This window comes from Lepisosteus platostomus, chromosome 1, assembly GCF_059453375.1.
Source record: "Lepisosteus platostomus isolate fLepPlt1 chromosome 1, fLepPlt1.hap1, whole genome shotgun sequence".
Lineage (NCBI taxonomy): Eukaryota > Metazoa > Chordata > Actinopteri > Semionotiformes > Lepisosteidae > Lepisosteus > Lepisosteus platostomus.
In genome coordinates this window covers 7,644,192-7,669,921 of record NC_142611.1, presented here as the reverse complement: position 1 = coordinate 7,669,921, position 25,730 = coordinate 7,644,192, and the positions used below count along the sequence as shown (strand labels likewise).

The following is a 25,730-nucleotide window of genomic DNA, read 5'->3' as shown; positions in this document are numbered from 1 at the left end:
AATTTTAGATGAAACCATGATCTGGCCACCAACAGACAACTCACTTTCCAGCCAAGTACATGTATACTATCACAAGTACCATGTTTACTATATGAAGGGATGGATGCACAGACAGTGTAAAAATAATACTCCCAAAATAATTATTATTGATGGTAGTATTATTTTGATGACAAATTCACATCCTGAATTTGTTTTTTGAGTTTTTAATTCCATGATGTTTCTATAATAAAATATAGAGATGCATGAGTATTAAGTATGAAGGGAATTGAGAGAAATGCATTTCTAGCTTTTAGTTGTATGTTTCTAGTTATTTACTGTGGTGTAATACAGTGCCTTGCAAAAGTATGTCTCCCTTCCAAAGGTGTCCTGTTTTCTTTAATTACAAATGGTTTATATTTTTTTGTTTCAAAACAACAATTTGAAGTCCAAACCTGTATTCTCTAATTGAGCTATAAATAAACAAAGTGTCAGCAAAAAGTGCAAAGAAAAATCTAAAACTTAAACGTGTTAATTGCAGAAGTATTCACTTTCTTGCTATTACAAACCTAAATTAGTTTGGGTACACAGAATTACTTTGACTGGACTACCTGAGAGTCTGCTTTCTGTTTTTTGAGAACTAATATAAATACTAGATAACTTCTTTCTGTTATCAATCTGAAATGACTACATTTGTGAGACTACTGTTGTGTCTCCCATGTTGATCTCTTATGAACTGTCTGGTGTTTTATCAGGACATTCTCAGTCATATGGCTCACTCTGTGAGATGTGATAGAGGCCAATGGCATCAACACATAATTTAACAATACACTTAATGTCAAGCAACCAAAAGAGTAACAGGTTTAATTGCAGTGTACTTAAGACAGTAATACTGGATTCCTTTATATTACAGGAACATAATTTAGAGGTTTATGCTGGCTTGGTCTGGTAATTCATCTCTGTCTCAGATTATAATCATATTCCTTGTTATATAGTTATATAGTGATTTTGTGTAAAGTATAGATAGAATTGAGACATCAAAAATCAATCTTTAATAATAAATAATAAAATAATATTAGCTTTCTTTAAACAATCAGTGCTAAAATAATTAGGGTAAAATTATGAAATAAAGAGTATTGCTCTTGGTAAATAGTACAACTTTCGGTTTTTGAAATGTTGTCTTGAATATGACATTCTGATGTTTTCCTTGTGGTTTGTAATAAGCTGTACAATTTGTAAGTCCACATAGTTGCTTTTTCATTTTTTTGTAATTTATAAGATGCCCATCCTCTGTAGCACATCACCATATTGATTGTTTCTAGTTGCTCTGATACAGTATGTCCATTTAAAATGGTTGTAAAATGAAAATAGTATTGACCATTTTACAAAACATATCTGTCAAATTTTAAAATCTAACTGGATATGAAAGTATTTTTTCTCAAGACCATCACAATAAGTGTGGGGTCAGACCATTCCTGTAAATCATCTTCAAACAAACAAACTGAGGGATAGAGGGTGTGATAAAATTAAGGAAAAAGATTCTTGTCTGGTCTGGTCTGCACACTGTTACAGTGGTTTCACAGCAATGCATATCTGTTATTTGTAGTGAAATATTAAGTGCTCTAACTATATTTCCTATTTCTCATTTGTATATATGCTGTGGACGTAGTTCTAAATTAACCACAGTTAACTTGTCGAACACACACACAAAAAAATAGAAAAACACACATTGGAAAATTGAGTATTTACCTTTAAAAACAGAAAATGCTCTTTACACCTCTGCCTCAGCCTCCCCTCTCTTGTTGCCTGGCACATGAGCTTCTTAAAATGATGCTTTCTGACATTTCAGCACTGAAATAATTACAGACCTTTATTTAGCCAGATAAGTCAACTGAGCACAAATTCCCATTTAAAACAGCCTACCCATTTTTATACACAAGGGCATTTTGCAGGAACAATCGAAGGAAAGTACCTTCCTCAAGGGTATAATAGCAATACCTCACATGGAATCTGAAGCCATATGCTTCCAGATGCAGAGCTAGAACCCTTCTCCATGCTGCCAATACAATGTCACCTGCTGTCGGGTTGTACAACATTACACAAGATTGGATGTGCAACCTAAAATGGTTGAGGAACGTTGGCATAGTAGAAGTTATGTTACAAGCCTAAACCTGTAGATGTAGCCTGTATGGCCAATTCTTGAAAGACTTAGTAATGGACAAGGAGAGATTAAATATATCAGATTTGTTGGGGTTTAATTATCAGTTAGATTGCAAGCAGATACAGGATAATGTGTTTCCAGATAACACAGCCCTTTCATCCTGGATCTATTGTGTGCTCTGGGTTTAAGGACACCTGCCTGGAGGTCTTTTAGTTTGTTTTCAAAGATGAGCGAGTCAGTCACATGAACATGTTTTGTGAGCAGCTGCTGCTTTGTTTATCTTCTTTTGATTTTGTTTCACGTCTCTTTGTTGCTTTTAAAGTGGTGCCTTCAGATTCGATTTCTATTGTCAGGATCACTCTGCCCAACGATGGCCACCCCTCTACTTGGCAGATAAAAGGTTCCTAAAAGCCCACTGCAACAATTAATAAAGCACTGTTTTGTTGCAGAGCGACAGGTGGAGTCACACCTTATTTTGATCTTGGTAATCCCCTGGGAGAGAAATTAAAATATTTTAAATCTGCATCTGTGCACGATTGCAGTGAAACGATGGGCTTAGTAACGAACAGAAGTTTCATTAACAGAGAAAACTGATACTCTCTGAAATGTTAAATATGTAAAAAAAAATGTTTATACTGCAAATGTCATTGAGTCTGAGAAATCAATGAAAATTCAGAGTTCTATAAAAAAGAAGCATTTTAATTAGATGGATGCCTGTGGGGGGTGAGGGTATGCAGTGATTATGACTTACGGTGTTTGCTTTAACATTTAAAAATAATTTGGAAATAAATCAGTGTCGATGTTAGTGCCCTTGATAAGGCAGGGTGGAAACACACTATCGTTGAAGTGAGCTGCAGCTCTGGAGTCTAGCCAAGGCAATGCTTTGAGGGACAGTATAAGATTTAATGCTGCTGTCTAACGGACAAGTTTTTGAATGCTTTGTGAGTGGTAGAAGTGTTACATTGCAGCCCATGCAGACAGGCCAAGATAACATTATCTTCCATATGGAGATGTCAGACAAAGAAAGTGCTGTTTGCCTTTACTCACTCAGTCTAACTTGTTTTCTGCCTTGTGTGTGTGTTTTGGAAACACAAAAGCAGAGGACCAATTAGGATTTGGAAATCTTGGATGACCTATCAGGTGGTTGCCAAGAACATATCATGTCTGTGTGCTATTCAACTAAAAGCACTGGGTTAGTGCCAGGCTTCTGGCATCAGGGGTTAATGAAGTGTGTGGAATCTACCTCACACATTGTTAGCTGAGGCTACACAGTTGTCGGGAAAGGTTATAAATAGTGGATACTATAGCATTGTCTTTCAGTGGACGTAAACTGATCTTGACTTTGAAGTAATTGTTTTTTTTTTTGTTTACCCCTTTAAAAGATATTAACAAGATTCCCTGTCCATAATAGCTGGGTGGGTCCATGATACAAAGGGAATCATAACAAAATGCTGGAGTAGACCACGTTTGTGGTTTGCCTGCTTGAGAAAGAAGTTGTATTTGCTCCCTAAATATAACTTACTTGACTCAGCAGACACAAGGCAGAAACACAAAGGATACATAGCTGTACTCGTTTTGTTCTGGAACTAGGATTAATTGTGCCTAGAGATAAATAGGCAACTGATAAATATTAATATCACCTTTCCCAGTTATTAAATGACTGCATTCTCAGGAATGTTGTTCACTTAAAAAATGTCCACTGCTCAGACACACAACATATTTAAAGTGCTTTATATACAGTAAATAACACAGCTATTGTTTGTATGTTACAGTTAAGATCAAAAAGTAAACACTTAAGTATTTTTATCTCATGGTCATGTGAATGAAATACTATTTTGAAAACGGTTGACATTTTTATTCTAATTCTTTGTGCGTTATTAAAAAACAACAGTTGGGTACTCATAATCCTTTTAGAATCATATTGAGTGATAGGGCAGTTCTCACATCCCAGAATTATTTATACTAATGTGTGTAATGATGTTTCCTGGTTGTATTCATGTATGGAAAAAATACCAGGTGCAGCTTGAGTCAGACCTGTATAGGGTCTTCCCCGTGTTTATACTGTAGCTCCAGAAGCTCTAGCTCAAGAGATAATTTGGAAATAGAAGTTAAGTTTAAAGTATGGATCAAGTTGTGTGGTAAATGGAAATGAAGCAAGTTTTAAAAATCAGTGAAATGTGAACAGGAATTTTGTAAATGCCCATTTCAGTGACTACAAGTATCTTTAATAGCTTGAACAGTGTTTTGCTAAATATGCCACAGATTGCAGCAGTTCATTAAAGCAGGAGATGTCTCCTGGTTTGCAGCAATATCTCTCCTGTTTGTTTACTTTTCAACCACCCGATTGATGCCCTTATTCAAGAACCAAAACCTGCCATATTTAAGGATGGATTTCACAAAGTCATTGTTTCTTTTATTCTTTTCAGCACCACCAAAGTTTATAAGAACTCCCACTGACCAGACAGGAGTACAAGGAGGAGTAGCGTCATTCATTTGTCAAGCTACTGGAGACCCGAGGCCTAAGATTGTGTGGAACAAGAAGGGGAAGAAAGTCAGCAACCAGAGATTTGAGGTATTAGGTCTATTGTTCTGATGTAAAATGCTCGACATTTGAATGCTCAAAAGTGCTTGGTTCTCCACATAATCCAGCTGCCATGCTTGCGTTCTTGGATGCATTAATGGGCTTTAATAATCACTTTATCAGGCTTTTACATGCATGATTTAAATGAGAATATATGCAGAGATCCAGGGACAGATTTGTAATTAAAAAGCTGCCTTGCCCTAGATACCTAACTTCATCTGACATTTGCTTTCTTTCAGCTAAGTAACAGCTTTTGCAAAAAAATGTTGATTATTGTGCAGTGCAATGTCAAAAGCCCCTTTTGCTTGTTTTGTGGTTTTTAAAAATGCATGCATTTTATCATTTTGCCAAATATTTGATACTAATCTGAGCTTAGGCTGTGCAACATTAATACCCACACATAATTGCTGAACACTGATAAGATTCATATGAAGTTCTGTTGCATTTCATTAAATAATACTGTTGCTTTTTAAATGGAGGTTCTTAACTGAAGTTTGGGAGGGATGGCAACAACAAAGCCACTTTCTCCCGGCTGTTCTAAATGATAATCCTGATGTCCCGATGTCCCAATGTCATTTCTTAAAGCTGTATTTGTGTGTATATCATATACTAACCCCTCTTCTTTGCATTTCGTCTCTTTTCACCCCTCCTCTATCACATCTCCACCTTTGCAACAAACCCTGGGTGAACTACTCACTCGCAAGGGATCCTAGCTTCCTTGTCCTGGGGCCAGGAGGCTGGTCCTTAGCCAAGAGAGTTAAGCTAAATGTCACCTTACCTAAATACTCAATAAAAATCCTCAAATGCATCTAATTCTTGGGTATCCATATTCCTCTTGAAATCTTTTTGTATTTTAAATCACCAAACACATTATCAGTAATAGAGCTATGTTTTTGCATTAAACTGAAAATCTAATCTTATCAGAGTTCATCACATTCATTTAAAGCTGCTTGTTGAATGTAGAGTGCTGGCTTCATACATGTGGCGCCATTGGCAGAAACACCCTGACATAGTCACCCTACGCTCACTCACATGTGTGCTTCATTTCTAATAAAGCAGATTTTCTTTCAGAGCCCAGAGAGATCTCTCAAACTGGGAGAGATCAGCTGCAACATCACATGCAGTTGCAAAGAACGCCTAAGCACAAAGTGGCATGTTCATGAAGGTCAAAAATCCATCCAAATAATCTGTACATATTCAGATTCAAAACAAATGCAGCTACTTTCAAAACTATTAAAGACAAAAATGTGTAATTACGCAGGTATTTCTTTAAACAGTGAGTATATGGCATGTGGAGATATCTGAACAAGTTACCATACAGTTGTTTGTTTTGGCATTTGTTATATATTGTTGTTCAACCTGTTTGATCAAAAGTGTGGGAGATGGTCACAACTGTCTTTTGTATTTCATATCACTTTATATCATCGGAACTTGTTCTGTATTGTTTTTGAAGCACATTCAAATGTTTGTTGCATTTCTTTCCTTTGATTTTTTGTGGCATCTGTCTGTTAAATGTGTTTAAAACATTGGGCTCACCTAACTTTTTAAATTAAAAAACATCTTGAAATATTTTAATGCTAGTGTGAATCAAAAATAAAGTTTAATTTGGTATATGGGTGAGGTTCTTATCTGTGCAAATGCCTTTCCTAGGGTTTTGCCTAGTCAGTCCCCTTTGCCATCTTTAATGTTATTGGAGTTTGGTCATTTCAAGTAATGACTTTTTTCATTTAACCAAGATGAAGGTGGACATTTGTGAAGCTGTTTACAGCACTAGAATTTAATTAATTTAGCACACTGTTGAATGAAAAATTGAAAAGAACCCACTGTGCCAATGCATGTCAAGCCAAAACTAACCAGCAGCTAAAACACTTTGGTTCTTATTTTCCCTGTAGGCAAATTTAGCAAGCTGCCCACTCCAGAGTAATTGGATTACATTATCAACTTGTCCACAGTTTTTCCAGAGGGAAAAAAAATATTTTTTTATCTTTAGAGTTATATCAAATCACATTGCGTATGGCTGTTTTGACTTCAAGACAAATTAGATTCACTGTGTTGCAATTTATTAAAATATCTGTTTTGTTTATAATAATGGGCTTCACACTAAATCGTCCAAACTCATTTTTAGGTCTGTGATTTTACATTGATAGTAATGTGGCCTATATATTTAATAATGCTGCACATCTATAGTAGCTTGACTTCCTTGGAATTCCTTGGAATTTGAATTAGAACCAAAAAGTCAACTGATATGCTATGAAAAACATGAAAAGTAAACGCAGCCCATTTTTCCCCTTTGATAAAGTCTCCGTTACATTTCTGAGAAGTCAATGCATATCATGAACTACAGAAGCAGACCAGAAGATCGTTTTATATCTTGATTAATATTTTCAGAAGACCATCCCCCTTTTTAATGATTTGCAATACAGTCTATGACAGTTGTTTCAATCTGGAGTAAGAGAAATCTAAAAGAACTGAAGGTAACCATTATGGTTAATGATCAGTCATGATAAAGGTCCATCAAATATTGTGAACAAAAAAACTCCTTTAACATATCTTGTCTCTCACACCTGCAGGTGATAGAGTTTGACGATGGATCTGGGTCTGTTCTAAGAATTCAGCCCTTGCGTACTCCGCGAGACGAAGCTATATATGAATGTGTTGCCTCCAACAGTGTTGGAGAAACAAGTGCTTCCACCAGGCTCACTGTTTTACGTGGTAGGTCATCTTTTCTCAGCAACAGAATAATATCATTAACTCTTGTTCCTTTACAACTTGTTTTACTCCCACCAGCTGATCAGGTAAGCTGAAAGTCTTTTTTTCATTCACGTAGTTTTAAAAACAAATATATGTATAATTATTCATTGCATGCTGACTTAGCTCCATTTAGATAAAACAAAAACAATGAAATTGCAAGTCAAGGAAGACTTAAATGTAAGATTGATCTGCTTTGTTTTATTTCCCCTCCCTTTAAAAATAATCTCTACACACATTTGCATCCAGTTTTCCCAGCATGTGGACCACATTTCCAGTGGAACACAAGAAATGCAAATTGCTTTTGGAGGGTGACCTTGGGTGTTTGCAGACAGTGCTGATTAATATGTAAATACGTGAAGGCTATTCTTTCATTGCTAGCACTGCTTTAGTACCATCAACTTTGCTTAGTAGTAATCTCATTTTCTGCTACATGTACAAAACCTTTCAAGATCAAACATGGATTTTAGTATGTGAAAAACAGAAACTGTAGTAACCTTTTTTCTCACATAGAACAAATTATTGTAATACGTGTTGATACATTTCAGTTGAATTTATAAAGTTAATGTATGATCTTTTTAGGTAGTTAAAAGAAATGTATTGTAAAGACAGTAGAATTAGTATGAGCATTAAATAGTCACTGTACTTACTGTATATGACTGTTACTTAATGAGTGGTTGATATACAGTGTACTGTACATGTAGTAGATAAAAATGGAAACACCTAGCTATGTACACCAAGTATATTGAAAGAATGGGTCATGTTAATTAAGCAAATAACATCCCAGAATGCTTAGGAACATGTATAAACGTGCTTGGCAGGTCTGGTTGCCTATGTTTATGGCTGGAATGGCTGCAAAGAAGACCTCTGTGACTTTGAAAGCAGGGTGATTGCTGGGACGCATTTAACAGGAGCTTTGGCTACCACGACAGCTCCACTTGCTGATGTTTCACAAGAAATGGTGTCTAAGGTGATATTAGCATGGGCCTGAGGGAAAGACATCATGGGCAGCAGGGGGTGGAAGTGCTTACTCCAGAATCGTGTTATCCTTGCCTTAATTCGAAGTGCAAGGTAAAACGGGCGAGAGACTACAAATCAATTGACTGCAGATTTAACCTAGGGCACAAGCAGCCAGTTTAATCAAAGTGATCCAATATGGGCTCCACAGAGCTGGATACCATATCCAGATTACAGTGCGTGTTTGTATATCCAGTGGTGAAAAGAGCATGGACAGTGGCCTACCAAGCAGTGCAGGACGGTGAGATGGTCTGATAAATCATACTTCACCAAGTTCTTGACAAATAAATGAGTACACTTTGTAACACCAACCTAAAGACCTGAAAGCACCAGCCTGAAAGAACTCTACAGCCAGGAGTGCTTGGTTCCAACAGTAAAGGGTTCTGGTGGTCCTGTAATGTTGTTTGGCACATTTTCCTGGCAATGTTTGGGTGTACTTATTCCCATAGAATGCAAGGTTAATGGTAGTGAGTAATCATCTCAGTAGTAGCATTTCTTTCCTGCTTGGAGTGGTGTCATTCTGGATGTCACTGTCCCCAACCACAGAACATCTGTGGTCGCCCAATGGTTTGATGACCATGACACTGATATTATCCATTATTATGCAGTTGTGGACTGCACAATCAAGAGATCTAATCCAAATCAAAGCATTTATGGGATATAATACCATCTCATTTATAATGGCATTTCAAACGGTTTTTCACCTCCATCAACTGGGGGTGAGTTTTCTTGTGGAAGAATGGTGCTGAATTCCTCCTGTAGATGATGGTCCATGCCAAGATACCAACAGGCTCTGCTGGCCAGAGCCTGTTAAGACTTTACATTGGTAATGGTGGTATCTGGTTGTTTGTTCTAGGATTCCAGGCTATTCATTACAACAACATGGCTGAGCAGTTTCTTCTAGATAATCTCAGACCTTCATTAAATGAACTGCTTCCTGATTTCACTGCTACGTTGTGTGTCCTTTCATTCTATATTCATTTATTGAAATACTCAAGAGGTTTTGGAACACAGTAACTAATTACCCCATTAAGGTGCCTGTAATTGGTCCACCTTATTTGGAGTTTTTCATGCATACTTTTCATAGTTGACAGACAGCTTTCTCCCGATTAAAAATATGTTAATATTTTACAAAATATACAATATCGCAAACTATACTGCTTTCTAATACTGTTCAATACAAATCTGAGTGTATGCTTTTTAAATATAACTATGGTAACACAGACCCATATGTTTACCACATTCACACATGTTTCTTGCATCTTTAAGTAGCCACCCCACACAGTGTATATTTTATCAATGAATTCCACCTGTTGGTTTGACTGGTTGCACAAATCACAGCTGCAAGAATTCATTTGGTACAACACAACACAGCTGCCAGTCAGTGTGGTTCTTGCTTATTTTTGCTCATCCAGGGCATTGACACTGTTATTGGTGCAATCAACACCTTCAACAGCTCCACGTTCTTTTCTGAAACGACCAATGGCATCTGCTTCACTCCACAGCCCACCCAAATGAGAGATGTTTGCAGAAATGTAATGTGGGTTAAGACCATCAGTTGTCAACCACTAGCATGTTACGTCCAGTGAAGCAAAATACTGTGACCTTACATATGACCAGCACATGTTATAATTCTCATTGTGAATGTGTACCAAGAAAATGGTACTTTCTTCATTAAGCTTTTACGTGCAAAGCTCTAAAGTAGAATTCTCTTTATTTTCACCTTGTATATACTTGAATCATTTAGTCAAATGATTCTTAATCTGAGGTCCTGGAAGCAAACTTGAAGTTCCCAGTATCTTTTTTTCCACACTCTAGCCAGTCTGTTTCTTAATCTAATTGTTACATAGACTGACATCATTTTACACAATATGGGTTTTTTGTTTTTTAAAAACTTTAAATATATACTGCCAATAATCCAAATACTAATGAATCAAAGTGTTTTCAAGAATAACAATCTTTAATTTAGTTACCATAACTAAGGAACAGCGTAACTGAAATGGTTGTGCCTTTGTATATAAGACCAAGTAGCTTGTGTTCTTTTGTTTACATCACACCTAAAGTTTGAAGGCCTTTTCTGTATAAACATGTACTTCTTTTCCAGAGTGTCCACCTCTGTTTACTTTACGTATTCAAAATCTGATTAATCACTTATGTATGCAGAATAATGCAACAAATTCACCTTCTTTTTAGAGAGAAATGAATGGCTTTGGGCTGTTTTTGGTCTGTTGTCATGCCAAATAGGTTAAAATATTGTCAAGCCAAGTAGATCATTCCTTTTGAAAAGATGGTGATGTAAAGATGGCGTCCATTATTTGTATACTGTGTAATCATATGTTGATAAAACTGTCCATTAATTTATTTCAATTAAGTAGGACCCTTAGCTTATACAAATCATGCTCATCTTTTTTTTTTTCAGATTGAGAGAGCAACTGCCTTATCTGTTAAACAAATGAATAAAGCCTTTGCAGGGTCTTCACCTTTTGTCGTATCTGATGTGAATGGTGATTTCCATTGTAGGTCATTTACTACAATATTTACCTCGTGTTGAAAAGAAATGCTGAACGTACAGGCATGGAGATACACAACAGTGTTTGCTCTGAATAGACTATTTTGTATTCTGTGACCAGAATTAGCATGTTTATTACCATCCAATTCATTCTTAGCCTCCTTTGAAGATGAGCATGGTCTTTTGCACCTGCTGAGAAAACATTGCTTTTTCAGCTGATGTGATAAAGTCTGGAATGCAGGATAGCTGTGAGAGGGACGGCACACAATGAACAGTAGGCTCCTGCTTACAGCAAAGAATCAAAAACAGAGTAACGCCAAAGAAAACAAACTTCTGCTGAGGTTGCATTTGCTGAGCCTGAACACCTGTCTCATTCAAGTTAATCCGTGTAATACAGCTGAGGCAATACTGAGCAAAAACCAAAAGCATAGTAAATGTAGTGTTTTTTATCGAGAAATGTCAAAAGAACACACACGTTTTTTAAAATAAATTTGGCATCTGATCTATGAAGATAAAAAACAAATTTCCGTCATTCATCAGAAGAACATTAGGCTGAATGGGGACACCACACCCTGAATGTGATGCCCAAAAAAAACTTGCAGGGACAGTTTAGTGACAAAAGATTAACCCAACCAATTGTATTTGGAAGGTGAAAAGAGAGACCCCATGCTGAAAAAGGGAGGAATATACAGATTCCTCTCAGAATGCGACGTTATCTGGGATCTAACCCATTATACAAGCCATTGTGCTGTCATGCCACTGTGCTGTCAAATAAAAAAAATACATATTTGTTTGTGTATTTAAAGAGCTTCTTGTGGTTTGTTTTCATTGTGTCTTTAAATGTAAATAATTGTAATTGTACTTGTAAAAAAAATGAGCATCCTCCCCAGGAATCCCCTTATATAATATCGTATTTTGTGTGCCATGTGAAGATCGTCAATATGGTCGTCAAAGACACGGTCCAGTCCTCTTCACTTGATAAACTAACAGTTTAAGACAAAAACTAAACCCCTGTTGTTGAGAGGGATTTGAATATTGAACATATTCTGAAATGAACTTACTCTATGTACAGTCTTAAAATAACACGCTTTCCGATTCCATAGGGTAATTTGAAACTGCCAGCCCATTTGCTAGTCAATACATCTGTATGCATTATTATGTCAAGTGAGACATTTTTTAGAAGTTTTTCAGACACTGACTGGCAATAGTCCCGGATTTGCTTGGCAATATTAAGTCCAGGGTCAGTGATAACTGCGGCCTATGATGTGAAGTCTTTATTTGCTATATATTATCTGAACCGTTCAGAAATATATTGACAATTGTCTTATTTAGTGATAATGTTTGATAAATGACAGGCAAATAAATATCTAGTAAATTACCCTGTGTTATATTTTGATATCCATGCCAAACAGACCTTGACAGCCTACAGAAGATCTTAATTTATGTCTCTTGATTTATCTTCACTTTGATTTTCTATCAAAGGGACTTTTTTCATTTCCAGCCTCCATGTTACAGGGATATTGAATGGCAGTTCAATATCAACACAGAATCAAAAGGAAAAAAAGACTTAGCTGACATGGTGTTACTTTTCACCTGCCTGATGTGCTCCAACCACTGTCGTTTTCCCGTCATTTCATTTTATAGTAACAGAGGTCCAGTAACAGGAAGGAATAAATAATGAAGTTAATAATGAATTTGAAGTGACTTGAAATGAGGTTCATTTCTGTTTCAATGGCCTGTGGTGAAAATTAGTAGCATCTGTTCTGTAATGGGTTCCTGCTAATGGCTAATCCCATAAAAAAGTACATTGTTATAATTGCCACAACATAAGAAAAAGGGCCAGAGGTAAAATATATCACACAGATATTAGCATTTGAATGTTTTTGGAATTAAAATGTATCACAGAGATATTAACATTTGGATGTATTTGGAATACAATTAATAATAAACCTACACAGAGTTTTCATTTGCATAAACAGAAATAAGTCTGGTTGCTGTCCTGTGCACTTAGTCTTGAGCAGCAGTATCATTCTTGTAACATGGTGACCATATTTGAACACGTGAGGTTTAGCTAATACATTGTATGATTTAAAAAAAAGATTTCCTTTGATTGCTCTGTTGTCCATTACGTGGATCCTGAGCTGAGCAAGACCAGACACACACAGTCCTCAAAAGATGAGAAGCTAAGTCATCCAATCTGAGGTAGATTACTTTGAGTTAGTACACTATTTGCTCAATTTTGGACATACCGAAGCCTATTTATTACAAGCAAGATATCTCATTACTATAATGTAGTAATAAAGGCATGCATGAATATTTTATTGTCAGACAGACACAGCAGCATCCTTAACTGAGCAGTGTTTCACAAGTGAATGAAACGTGTCAGTGTGATGATAATCCAAGTCAACACACAAACTGATAATGGTAAGTTTATTTTTATTTCATTTGGGTGTTAGGCACTCTTGCTTTTAAATAGGAAAGAAACAGCTGTGGTTAACAATTGTGTTTGCATCTCTGCAGCTCTCTTATGAACCAATTGAAAGTGAACTGTGTCACATGTCGTCGGTGAACCTCTTACAGGAAAATAAAATCATCCCCATGTGTAAATTGTGTGGGGATCTATAAAGTATTTTTAAAATGTCTCAGTTAAATAGAATTACTTAAGAATCACTTTTAACGTGTTTCTGATTTCGCAGTGACTTAAAACATCATTTCTACAGTTAAGACCAGCAATGCTCCCAACCAGGGACACTGTTGGATGGTGGTAATTAAAGATCCCATGGTATTGTTCATAAGATTAGGGGGTTTAACAGCCTTCCAGAAGCAGGCCTAGTCAAATTTCCACCTTAATTCAATCAGTGAAGCAGTTTCTTATTTCTTTAACTGGTCTACTGTGTAGTGGCCGTAGCATATCACTCAGGTGATGTACTTTAGCTGTAGATTAAGTTGGTCCCTGTATTTGTAATGCTGGGGGCAGCACCCTGTAGAAGGCCAGTTGTTCTAGGTTCAAGTCCCTGCTGCAGACGTACAGTAGCTCTTGTACACTTGAGCAAAGTACTTTACCCCACCCCGAAGTAGAAAGCTCAATCCAAGTTGATTTTTCACTTCAATTTCAATTACGTTCCAGATGTTTTTTTCCTACTTGGAATGAAAGCTTTTCTTTTATTATATAAAATATATATTTTATATGTAGTCTGTTTTATTTATTTGTGCACAGGCTATATGTAGAGCTGAAAAGAGGTTACAAAATGCTGAGAATATATACAGTATATAGTATAAACTTCTAATTAGGAGAGAATGCAAGAACCAGTCAGTACTCATGTGGAATGTTGTGACATGTGAAATTGTTATTACCATCATTCCCTTTGCACAGCATGTAATTTCAGAAAAAGCAGTCATCTTTAAATGAGGGAAAATGGATTGCAAATGATCTAGATTCTGATGTTTAGAGTTTTTTTTTAATTCTTTACAACATTGCATAGCTGTATATTCTAAGCAGGCTATTTTTAGTTCTTATGTATTGTGTCACTTGAGTACCAATTAACTACTCCTGATGAAGAAAAAGAGCTTGCCTTAGGATAGTGCACTGAGGTATAGGCAGTCTTAAGCAAATCACACATTTAGTCAGAGGAAAGAGAAGCTGGAAAGAGAACCCAGAAGTAAGTAAATGGGAAAAGTTTACTAAAATAAGAATATGTAATTGTGAAATGCATCTTCTGGGAATGTCTGACATCCACACACGTGGAGTTTATGTCGCGATCACTTATTGATGTACTAGGAACATTTCAAACTTACTGAAATTCTATGTGATGCAGTCCTGCTGGTTTGTCCTTGCCAGTGTGTTGGATGGTATTTCCTTGTAAGATTTAAATGTGCAGAAGTTACCTGAAACATCACCGTGGATTATGTTTATGGACCCTCCAGCCCTCTTTCCTTATAGGTGATAAGAGGCTGCAAAAAAAAAGAGTCCTCAAGGTTTATGACCTGTTGACATGCATCATCACGCCTGCTGTGTTTCTTTCAGTTATGCACAGATAAATGTGAACAAAGAATTCCTACATTGTTCCAATAAAGGGAAGTTTCTGAAATAAGCCGGCTTGGTTTGAAAAATGCATATACTTTCAAAAAGCAAACATACAAAACAATGGAGGTGTTTATTTACATTTGAATAGAATAGTATAAAATGAAACACCGCATTGTACTTCTTCCCCATCATTAAGCTGATTATAGTTTTAAAAAGAGCCCTGATTTGGCAGTCGTGTTAGGGTATATACATATAGAAAAGCTTTTAGTTCTTAGGATGAAAAATTAAATATTATTTAATTAAATTACACATCAGCTCTTGAAAGCGATTGAACTGCTATTTGAAATGAAATAGGAATAAAAACAGCAATTGTGTAATCCTTTGTTTTAAAATTGCCCCGAACATTGGTGTCTAGCCTAGTCTAGACAGCCCTAAGCTTGTGAAAAGAGAGATACTCAAAATACAACGGTAACTCAGATGAATACTTTTCACCTCTGTAGCATGCAACCTTGACGTTTCATAAATGGCAGACTAACATCAAATGTTTTTCAATTATTTTATTATGGAGAAGTAAAGTTTTCACAGAGGGTAAATGATGTTAAATGATTGGATTTCACTTTTCATTAATCACTAGGACTACTTTTGGCCTCTCTGCTAGGTTACAGATTTTCTTCTTTTTTTGATGTGTGGTAATAACAGCAACAATGAAAAGAAACAGGCAGTGAAGATTTAATGTGTTCATTTTCCCTGAAAACTCAAAAATACTAATAAGAAATACTAATATACTAATAAGTAATAAGAAAAATGATTCTTTGGTATTTACAGCTGTAGTTTGTATATAAAACTGGAAAATAAAGCAAATGATAATATTATTTCATGAACTCCTTCAGAATGTATTGTGTGATAGCATAACATTCAACATTTCACAGTGCCATTCATACACCCAACACCCAAGATCATATTCAGAGTAAGAATACACTTCAGAGTACATTTTAACGTCACGTCCATCTATCTGTTATTTCATGCTTTATTTTTACACCAAGGTGTTATTGTTTGCTCTCTAAGTAAATATGTGGGTTATAGTTATTTATTTTAGGATTACAATATTTGGCCCTGGCAAAGACCCAAATCCTTCTGTTAAATAAAAACCATCAATAAAATAAGTACATACAAATGAATTTAATGATAATTAATTATAATGCAGTATAACATGGGTTGAAGCTAGATTTATTTCTTGTTTTACTACAGTTTGGGTTGTGAATGAGTTTGCATGAGGCTTAACAGCTGTTTGATTTATGATACCTGAGAAACACTTTGGAAGGAAGGTAGCAGCTAGGGTTTCTTATGTCATCAAGGATATACAGGAAAAAACAAGTCCAGCAAGACAGGGCAGTAATAACCTCCACAGAGCCTAAATATAATACACCATGAAAATATCTTCTGTCATGTTTGATATGTTAATATCCTGTCAGTTTGGATATCATTAATCTCTACAGGCTGCTAGCTTCCACACTGCCCTGGGAATTGCTAGAAAGTTTGGCTAGCATTCAGTGACTCACAAATGGCGAGTAATTTCAACTGGAATTATATGTAAAAATCTGCAATGCTATTTTGTTTAGCGGCTATCAACTGTTTTAAAGTATAACATGCAGAAATTACAGTAGATCAAGCCATGAGATTTCCTTCAGGTGGAGGATATGGAGCTCACTTATCCTCTTTAGGAAGAAATCACATTGTTCACCTGAATTTCATTTTGTAAACAAACTGACAAACAGGATTGTTTAGGTTACATTCAGTGCAGTTTCATGGACATATTAATCAGTTAGCAGGAAGAATAAACTTGATCTGCCAAGTTCAGGTTCATCCAGCTAATTCATTAACAATGAGAGAAAGAGTTAAAAAGGAAAGTTGTCAAGTCTTTGTTTCTGTTTTCTGCACATTTGAAATGATGACTTCTGGAACTTTTCAGTCTTTCTGACTGGAAAATGAAAGGAATTGAGAAAACTGGCTCTGTTTTCTGATTTGTAATAGAGTGATGTGTAAGTATTCCTCTAGGATCTTTTCTTTGAAATGTTTCACAAACCCTGAAGCTGAATCAAACCTATATCGCTCAGTTTCTCATGAAGATTCCTGGTGGCTTGTTTCCTTCCTCCAGTTTTAAATCTTGAAGGCTCTTACTTCTTGCCTCATGCATCACAAAAATGGAATAGATAATGACTATACAATCTAGTGTTATTTATGATTGTAATTAAAAAATTGAGTTGACTGTCCATGTTGAAATTGATTTCTCTGAGTAAATCTTCCTAAATTTTCCAGTGTAATTAATAGAGGCCATAAATCTTTGAAAGTGTTATTGGTACAGTAATGTATGTGATTTAAGACAGAGAGCTTGCTTGATGGTTAGCTAAAAATTACCCAGGCTGCTAACAAGATGAATGTGCACAGCATAGTCTAACGGAAACTGAGAAAACAGCTGCTCCAACTATAAAAGGGTTTGAATGTATTTTTGAAATGATAGATTGTATTGCAAGCAAAGTAGTTTAGTAATCTTTTAGTAAAATAAATTCTATATCCTATGCATAAAACATATAATTGATTCTAAAAGTGGCGGTATTGCAAACATTCTCAGTGCCTATGGAGTTTTATTACAGAAAAATGCTTAAACATTAATGTCCAGGGTACACTTGGTGCTAAACGATTTGCAGACAAAAAGTGTCATGTCGGGGAGTGATTTCCAAGATATGAAATTCATCCACCTCACATTGATTCAGTGCTGTGCATCAGCTGATTGCAGTTAATCTCATTTATCTCAAACAGTTGTAGACAAGGTCATTAATGACACCTGTAGTTACAGTATATGGTTTTGTCAAATAAAGTAATATTTTGGGAAATAGAGGGTTTAATAGCAACCAGTAATTGATACGACTAAAAGTTTAAATCAAGTAATATTTGATAACAACTAAAAAATTGATATATAGTGAAAGAAGACTTTAATAAACAGAATGCACTCCTGGTAATTATGTCAGCACATAGCAGATGTAAATGCAGGGAAATAATTCAAAGAAACAAAAGCTATTAACTCAGTTACTTTTTTAAACAACAGTTCTGACACTTTAGTGTTTACACTGACCAAAGAAGAAAATTTAGTAACCTTACTTAATATACACTAAATGAAAACAGCAACCATGGCATGGATATATTATTGACTTTTTCATTATTCTGATTAGTTCTTTAGCTCTGTGGACAGTGTTGTGAAGCTGTAAAAAGCTTAACATCTCTAATTTAGCAGCTCCAGTATAGCATAGATTTCGTAATTGCAATTGACAGAATCACTTTAGTGGAATGTATTACCATTACCCAAAGAACACTCAGGCTGAAAATTCTTTGACCGTGATTGTAAAAGTATTATCCTGTCTTTCAGAGTCATAGGGTTCTGATACAATGGAAGGTATTTTTTACTTGATTAATTGAGGAGCTCAGGGTCACACCTAATTCATCTAATAAAACTCCAGATGGAAAAAAAGTTCTCCAGCACACTTTCAAAGATCAAGTAGCTAGCTTTAGCTAAACACTGAGGCTCTGGATAAATTGTAATCACTAAGAAGTATTGAAAACTTTCCACCAACATTACTAGCTGTTTTGAAGTGACGAACTATGTTTGTCTTGTAGAAACAAAGAAGACCATGACTTCAATTATCTTCCAGGAGCATTTTCTGTGATATATGTAATTGAAATCTGAGGTTAAATTCTGACATTATATTTAGGTTAAATAACTGCAAACAGTGACAAAATGTACATATAAAGGTAAAAGTAATTTATTATTTGTTGTATATAGAAAGGTCTGGCATCATAACAGATGTGAACTTAAGAAGGTCATAAAATAGTAGATATAGGAAAATAATACAATATTTCGGAAACAGTATGGTTCAAAATGTTAGATTATTTCAAGAGACATATCGTATATTTGGATTATTTACAAAATGATCCAGAAGTAAATGCCCTCATGAATATACATTTGTGAGCCCTTAGATTCTGAAAATGGTGGCATCTTCTTGACTTCAACTAGACTTTTCTTTTAACTGTGTATCCACAAGGAAGTTTGATCCATTCTTCTTTACAATCCTGCTTCAAATCACTGACATTTGAGGGTTTCCTTGCATTAACATCTCTGTTCTGGTCCTTGTGTAAACTTTCAATGGGGTTTAGGAACAGACTTGACTTGGACAGGCAAAATGCAAAATTTCTTCTTCTTCATCATTCTGTTATAACTCTGCTGGTATGTTTAGCATTATTGTCTTGCTGCATGACCCACTTCCATCTCGGCTTCAGCTGACGAACGGACAGCCAGACATTCTTCTCCAGAATGTACTGATACAACACCAGATTCAAAGTTCTGTCTATGATGGCAAGCCATTTGGGTCCTGAGTAGACAAAGAAGCCCCAACCCATGAAATTATTTTCACTGTGCTTGACAATTTGAGAAGAGGCTCTTCTTATGGAACTTTTGTGCTTGGTTCTTGCCACACAAAATTGTTTTCATTGTGGCCAAAAATGTTAATTTTTGACTCATCAATCCAGAGAATGTTCCTCCAGTAGTCTTGTGGATCATTCAAATGATCTGAGACAGGCAATAATGTTTTTTTTAGAAAGCAAAGATTTCTCCTTTGTTTACTAAGGGTTGAGAAACCGTCGTTAGCTGCAGCAAAAGAGACCTACAGATCCTTATATTTTACTCTGAGGTTAGTTGTAACTTCCTAGAAGATTTTTCAGGTTGTTGTTGGAGAAATCTTGGGAGGACAACCAGTTTTGGATAGAGTCAACGTGGCCTTGAATGTTTTCTTTTTGTATATAACTGGTCTAACAGAGGTATGCATAGAGCTTAATTCACCGCTGTGTCTCAAAAAGAATTGAACTGGTACTGTAAATGTAAAACTTTATTGACATTTAAGAAATTGTAACTCCCAGAATTAGATCTCCCGGCACTGTGAATTAGTAGTAATGTTTTTATTATTATCTTGACTTAAGAATTCAGGAGAATTAAAATTAATACAAAGTAATACAATATTTTATAATATTTAATTATTAATTAAAAAAAATCCTCACTTTAACTGCAGGACCACTTTGAAGGTCACTTGTTTCTTTAATTTGAAAGGATGACATAACCCAAATCCATTAGGGCCACAAGGGAGTAAGATGTCTCTTCCAGTCAGTGCTGTCTGAGCTGTGAATAATCTCCATCATTGTATCTTAACATGCTCTCAGCCAGAGTCATTTCAATAATTTATTATATTTTCTTTGTTACATTCCAGAAAATGCGATTTATTGAGTGTCATCAGGTGAATCGGGTTTGCATTTGATTTTTTTTTCTGTTTTTTCATGCAGTCTATGAAAGATACTTTAGATATTGTCAAGCGTAAATAAATGCGATCCAAGCCAATGATCTGGACCAGAATTGCAAATGACTGTGAGCCAGAATAATGGCAGAGGATCCACAATATCATGGTCATGTCAGTTGTAGCTAAATGAAACTGCAACGTGGCATCATATGACATTCCAGAAATTTATTTTAATAAAAATGCATGATAACAATATCAGCATTGTTATTTTAATGCAACACCTTTCCTCAGATCAAAGTCTACTTTTTAGACATTAAAACAAGAAACAAACACAACTGAGTTACCTCTTCTTTGAAATTTACATTTATTATTTAAAAAATGCTAATATACCAATGTGATTTTGTATTTCATTTGTTCATCATGTACATAATACTGGGTGCAAGACCACATATGGCAGTGTATATTTTTCATCATCACGTACCACAAAAGCACAAAATTTCATAAAAATATGTTACCGTAAGTGAAATGGTAGTAATATAGATGCGTTCCTGTATTTCTAAAAAGGGTTCACCTTAACTGTATGTGCACTGTATGCACATTGCTTTAAATTGGCTTCTGCATTATATTATCTTCAACCAAATTTTTTATTATTGGAATTTGATTAAAAAATGTAATAACTGTCATGTTACAAATTTAAAACATCATTTTAGGATTGCATATTCACTATACGTTTTAAATCTCTACATTTTAATACAGAAGCCATTTGTGTGTATGACCCAAGGTATTAAAAATCAATGTTTTAGCAAGCTGACCTGCCATCTTACAGTTGTGTGATGTATGGGAGGTTAATTACAATACAATTTCTCTGAAGCGTGCCTTATGGCTGGTTCTCAGCCTGGGAGGGCAGCCTGTTTCAGATTTGACAACTATACGAGCACCCACTGGGAAAAACTTTTCCTTGGTGTCAAGGTTAGACAATCCTGGTGGTAGTTAAAATGCACATCATGGTGTGCAGGTTATGATAATGGCTCATCGGGTTTTATAAAGTCTGTTTACCTGCAAGAACCTGAAGCATTGTGACATGCATTCATGTCTGTCTTTGTGGTCCCGATCTGTATTTATTATTTAGAAGATTTGTGTACATAACTACAGTATCTCTATAAATCTTTTACTTTCACATTTAAAGCGAGACGGCAGTTTGTGTCAAAGTTGAAATGCATGAGATCAATTTAAAGTCTATTGATCAGTCAAGAAAGTGCATGTGCTCTCAGAAGGGGATGTGAAATTTGCTCAGTTAGCAGTATAATTCACATGTACTAAAATGGATTCAGTTTCTGGATCTGGATAGTTATGTGGGATTATCTTGTCACCCTATTCATGGGTAGTCCTTCAGAATTGTAACCGAGTGATCTAGCTTGACATTGTTTTAATGACAAATTCTCTTAAAGAATTAGCAAATTTTTTTGTAATAATTAACTTATATGGCCTAAATGAAGACAAACCTGAATTCTCTCATTTACTTTTTTCAGAACTAGGTTTATGCTATATAGCCAATCTGGCCATTGGTGGCGAATTCAATTTAACATTACAGCTCAGTTTATATAGATTAGTCATTAGTCATTTAAACCTTCGGTTTTGTGTGTTGCTAATAAATATATCAAAGATTTGAGTTTTTGTGACACTTTTATTCCAACAAATAGAGAATATACTTTTTTCTTTCCAGTTCATCAAACCTATACTTTTATTTATTTATTTCTTGTGAATAATTCAATGTGTCTTATATTCGTATCACAAAATCTCATACAGTAAATCCGATAATAATTCCTGATCATGTGCCTATACATTTTAAGATCTCTATTCATTATAGCCAGTTTAGGTTATTAAGATGGTGTTTTAACACTTCATTATTGAAGGATGAATCTTTTAATGTCGGAATGTATTTTTTTCAGAAACAAATGATTCATTGTATTCTTCTACCTCTGTACTTGGAAAGTGTTTTTCAATTATGAAAAAATAACCTAGAGAAGGAGCATTTACAATTAGAAGATGAACTAAAGGAGATGAAAATTATACATCAAAACTGTCCTTCTGAAGAACATTATGAAATATTTTATGTTTATTATACTAAACTAAATTGAATTTCTACTGTTTAAAGCCCGACAAGCCCAATTTGAATTAAGCTGAAAAATCTTTGATGATGGGAAAAATGATGGTGGAAAATTACATACAATACTACATATTACACCTAAAGCATCAGTTCTCACAAATGGTCGTATTTTCAAACCACTTTTGTTCTGTCGTGGTACCAGGCAAGTCTATCCATTATTGCCAATTCTTTTGGCAATTTTGACAGATGTTTGGCAATCCAACAAGATGAAACCATTCCAGGTATTTGGACAGGTTCTATTCAACACAAAATTATGCTGATGACATCTTACTTTGTGTACATCATTCCAATACCTCTCTTCAGTTAATACTAGATCTTTTTAATGAATCTGTATCAGGATGTAAAGTAAATTGCTCTAAGTCTGAAATAATTCCACTTACAAATGTTAATTGGAGTACTTTGTCCCGAGATTAACAATTTAGATGGAATACTAGAGTTATCTATCCTCTATGTGAACCCATTACTCTGTTCAATAATAATAACCGTTAGACAGTTAGAATAGGCTTCCTATTTCTCTTATGGGTCGTATTGCTTTGGTTAGAATGAATATTCTCCCTCAGATTAATTATTTTCTCTCAATGCTTCCAATTGTCGATATCTAAGGTTATCTAAGGTGGATACAGCCCTGTCAAAATTTCAGTGGAAAAGTTAAACACCTCATATAAAATTGACAGAACGCTAACTAACAGGGGGTGTATATCTACCCCTGATCTTTTTCCTCTGATGCATTTCACATAAACTGAAATATTTAAATTTTTTATCAAATGTACTTAATTAGCTAATTCAAAAACAGGCCCAACTTTCTTGCATAGTAGCAGATTGATTTGCCTGTACCCTATTGTGTTTAAAATATCTCATTTTTATTAGTAGTAAATCTATTTAAAAAAACCTATTTACCCAAATAATCCATGAATTTCTGTAAAATTAAATCAACTTCCTTAGACTCAACAATTTGGCAAAAAACAGATTTTACTATTGAGAATAAACCCAATTATTTTGCAGTATGAAAGTCAAAGGGCATTGTTATGCTTGAGCAGTTAATTTCTGATAGACAAATTATTCCCTAACATCAATTCGTTCTGGAATATATTCTACCAAATACTCAGATATGTCATTACAACCAACTTGTAAGTGTGATAAAAATAATATTTAATACTTTTCTTGAATTCACTCCACTTATAATATGTTTTAAAAATTGACAGGGAAAAGTAAAATTATTTCTATATGCTATATATATTTCTATCGGTGGTTCATTGTACCTTCTATGACATAAGTGAAGTATCGATCTTGTATTACGTAAATATGATGATTATTGGTATAAAATCCATTTAAACACCTTTACATTTTCTTCTAATATAAAAATTAAAATACTCTTTTATTGTTTTGAATTTGGTACATTTTACTTGAGGAAGATTTTTTTTAATGGGCAGTACTGAATATTAAATATCTGAAATATATCAACAGTGTACTTAACAAATAAGTGAAAATCATTTGCATGCATTTTGGAACTTTACACCTGTTAAAGAATTACAAATCTTAGCCCTAGCGTAATGGTCCAGATCATTCGATCAGATTCTGTAATTCTGCCCTATTGAGGACCTTTGGGGGCTTAATATCTCTTTTCCTGAATTGGCTGAAAAGGTAACCCTCCTCAGATGGAAGAATAAAAGTGATGTACCTATTGTATGATGGCTTTCTTGTATGGTGGACCATTTTAAATTCAATAAACTTATGTTTTAGTGCAAGGACAAAAGAAAATAGCTTTATGTGGAATCCCTTTGTTGCTACTTTAAGCCTTGGAGGTGTAAAGGAATCCTTACATTCTGTTCAGTTTTATATTATGTTCAGAATCATACATGAGTTTGTATTCTTTTATGAGCTATTGATGATCATATAACTCCCATAATGAGGGGTGGTGGGGAGGCGGAAGGGGTGGAGAGTGTTAGAAAAGTTATTTCTGTGTTTATTTTTGGCTTCCTTTTACTATAAACTATAAAACGCATTGAATTGTTAATGCCTGAGCTTAGTGTAACTGTTTATAGCGTGTCTGGTGTACGTCAAGTAAGCTTGTGTGTAACTTATTGTTAATAAAGATTTTGTTAAAAAAAGAAATATATGCACAAAGTTGGGATCCAAGCTTCTCATTGCTTCTCATCAAGGTATTAATTTTGTCACATTTTACAAATGAGACAGATTCAAAAAGGTTTTTGTCAGATGCCAAAAATGATTTAAAACATTTTTCTGTAGTAATTCATAGAAGATACTAAAAACTGTTAAAAGAAAATATTACATTTAACATATTTCCAAACAGATACCTCCAAACTGGAACTATTACTTAATCGGGAGAGTAAATCACAAGAAAAAGACTTTGAGTCTATTGCTGTAGTAGGTCTTATATATTAAACCTGAAAGAAATAAAAATCTCTTTTCAACCGTTCAATGTCTTTGAAGTAGCTCCTGGCTATGTGAAGTTGGTTTTGTTCCAGACTGCTGCCAATCAGGACATAAAGTTGCTGATGGCAGATGAGGTTGTCACTGAAAACTTCTTTTTTTGTCACGCTAAACAAATGTTCCATTTTCTAAGACGTTACTTTTAGCAGAGGAAAAAAAAACTTAATGGATTTATTGCTCAAGGTAAAAAACGGGTAAATGGGATATGCTAAATAAAATCCTAAACAGAAACTTTCTCCTTCTCCCTTCCAATACCTCTAGGTGATCTTTACTATTGAAATGTAGGGGCTCAGTGCATTTGCGCTTCACCCTGCGGAAACAATTTTATATCTGAAATGCTTCAAGAGCATTTGAGTGTAATGGGTTTTGTACTGCTTGCATGGCTGTATCCTGTGGAGAGCACTCAGTCCATTCTGCTTGATCCTCATTTTATCTGTCTCTTTATCCATTAATTTTATCTTGACCTTGGGCACAAAGTATATGCACTTTTTCTGCTATATGCTTGTGCACAAATGGAGGAATAGCATTACCAATCCATCATGGTTATGAATGATACGGCTTTAAAATATACATGGGTCACAACAGCAGATATTTTTGGACCAAGTGTGTATTGATTCCAAAAGACAAAAATACATAGTCCTCGTTTAGCGAACAGCAGAAAACAATTTGCATTGGGAGCATTTGAAACTGAGTGGTAACTTGTTGTCTCAAAAATGATGAAAGCGATCAGATCTATGGTAGCTTTAGATTAAAGCTTAAT

General features: G+C 35.0%; 1 protein-coding gene across 42 annotated transcripts in view; it reads left to right on the top strand.

Annotated features, from left to right (window-relative positions):
• Positions 1-25,730, top strand: part of LOC148677633 (receptor-type tyrosine-protein phosphatase delta-like) — a 656,126-nt gene that overhangs the window by 526,497 nt on the left and 103,899 nt on the right. For all 42 annotated transcript variants that reach the window (XM_088606136.1, XM_088606233.1, XM_088607477.1 and 39 more), the window contains 2 exons: positions 4,564-4,709; positions 7,289-7,430. In XM_088606136.1, coding sequence (XP_088462262.1) covers positions 4,564-4,709; positions 7,289-7,430 — 288 coding nt within the window. The remainder of the gene's footprint in view (positions 1-4,563; positions 4,710-7,288; positions 7,431-25,730) is intronic.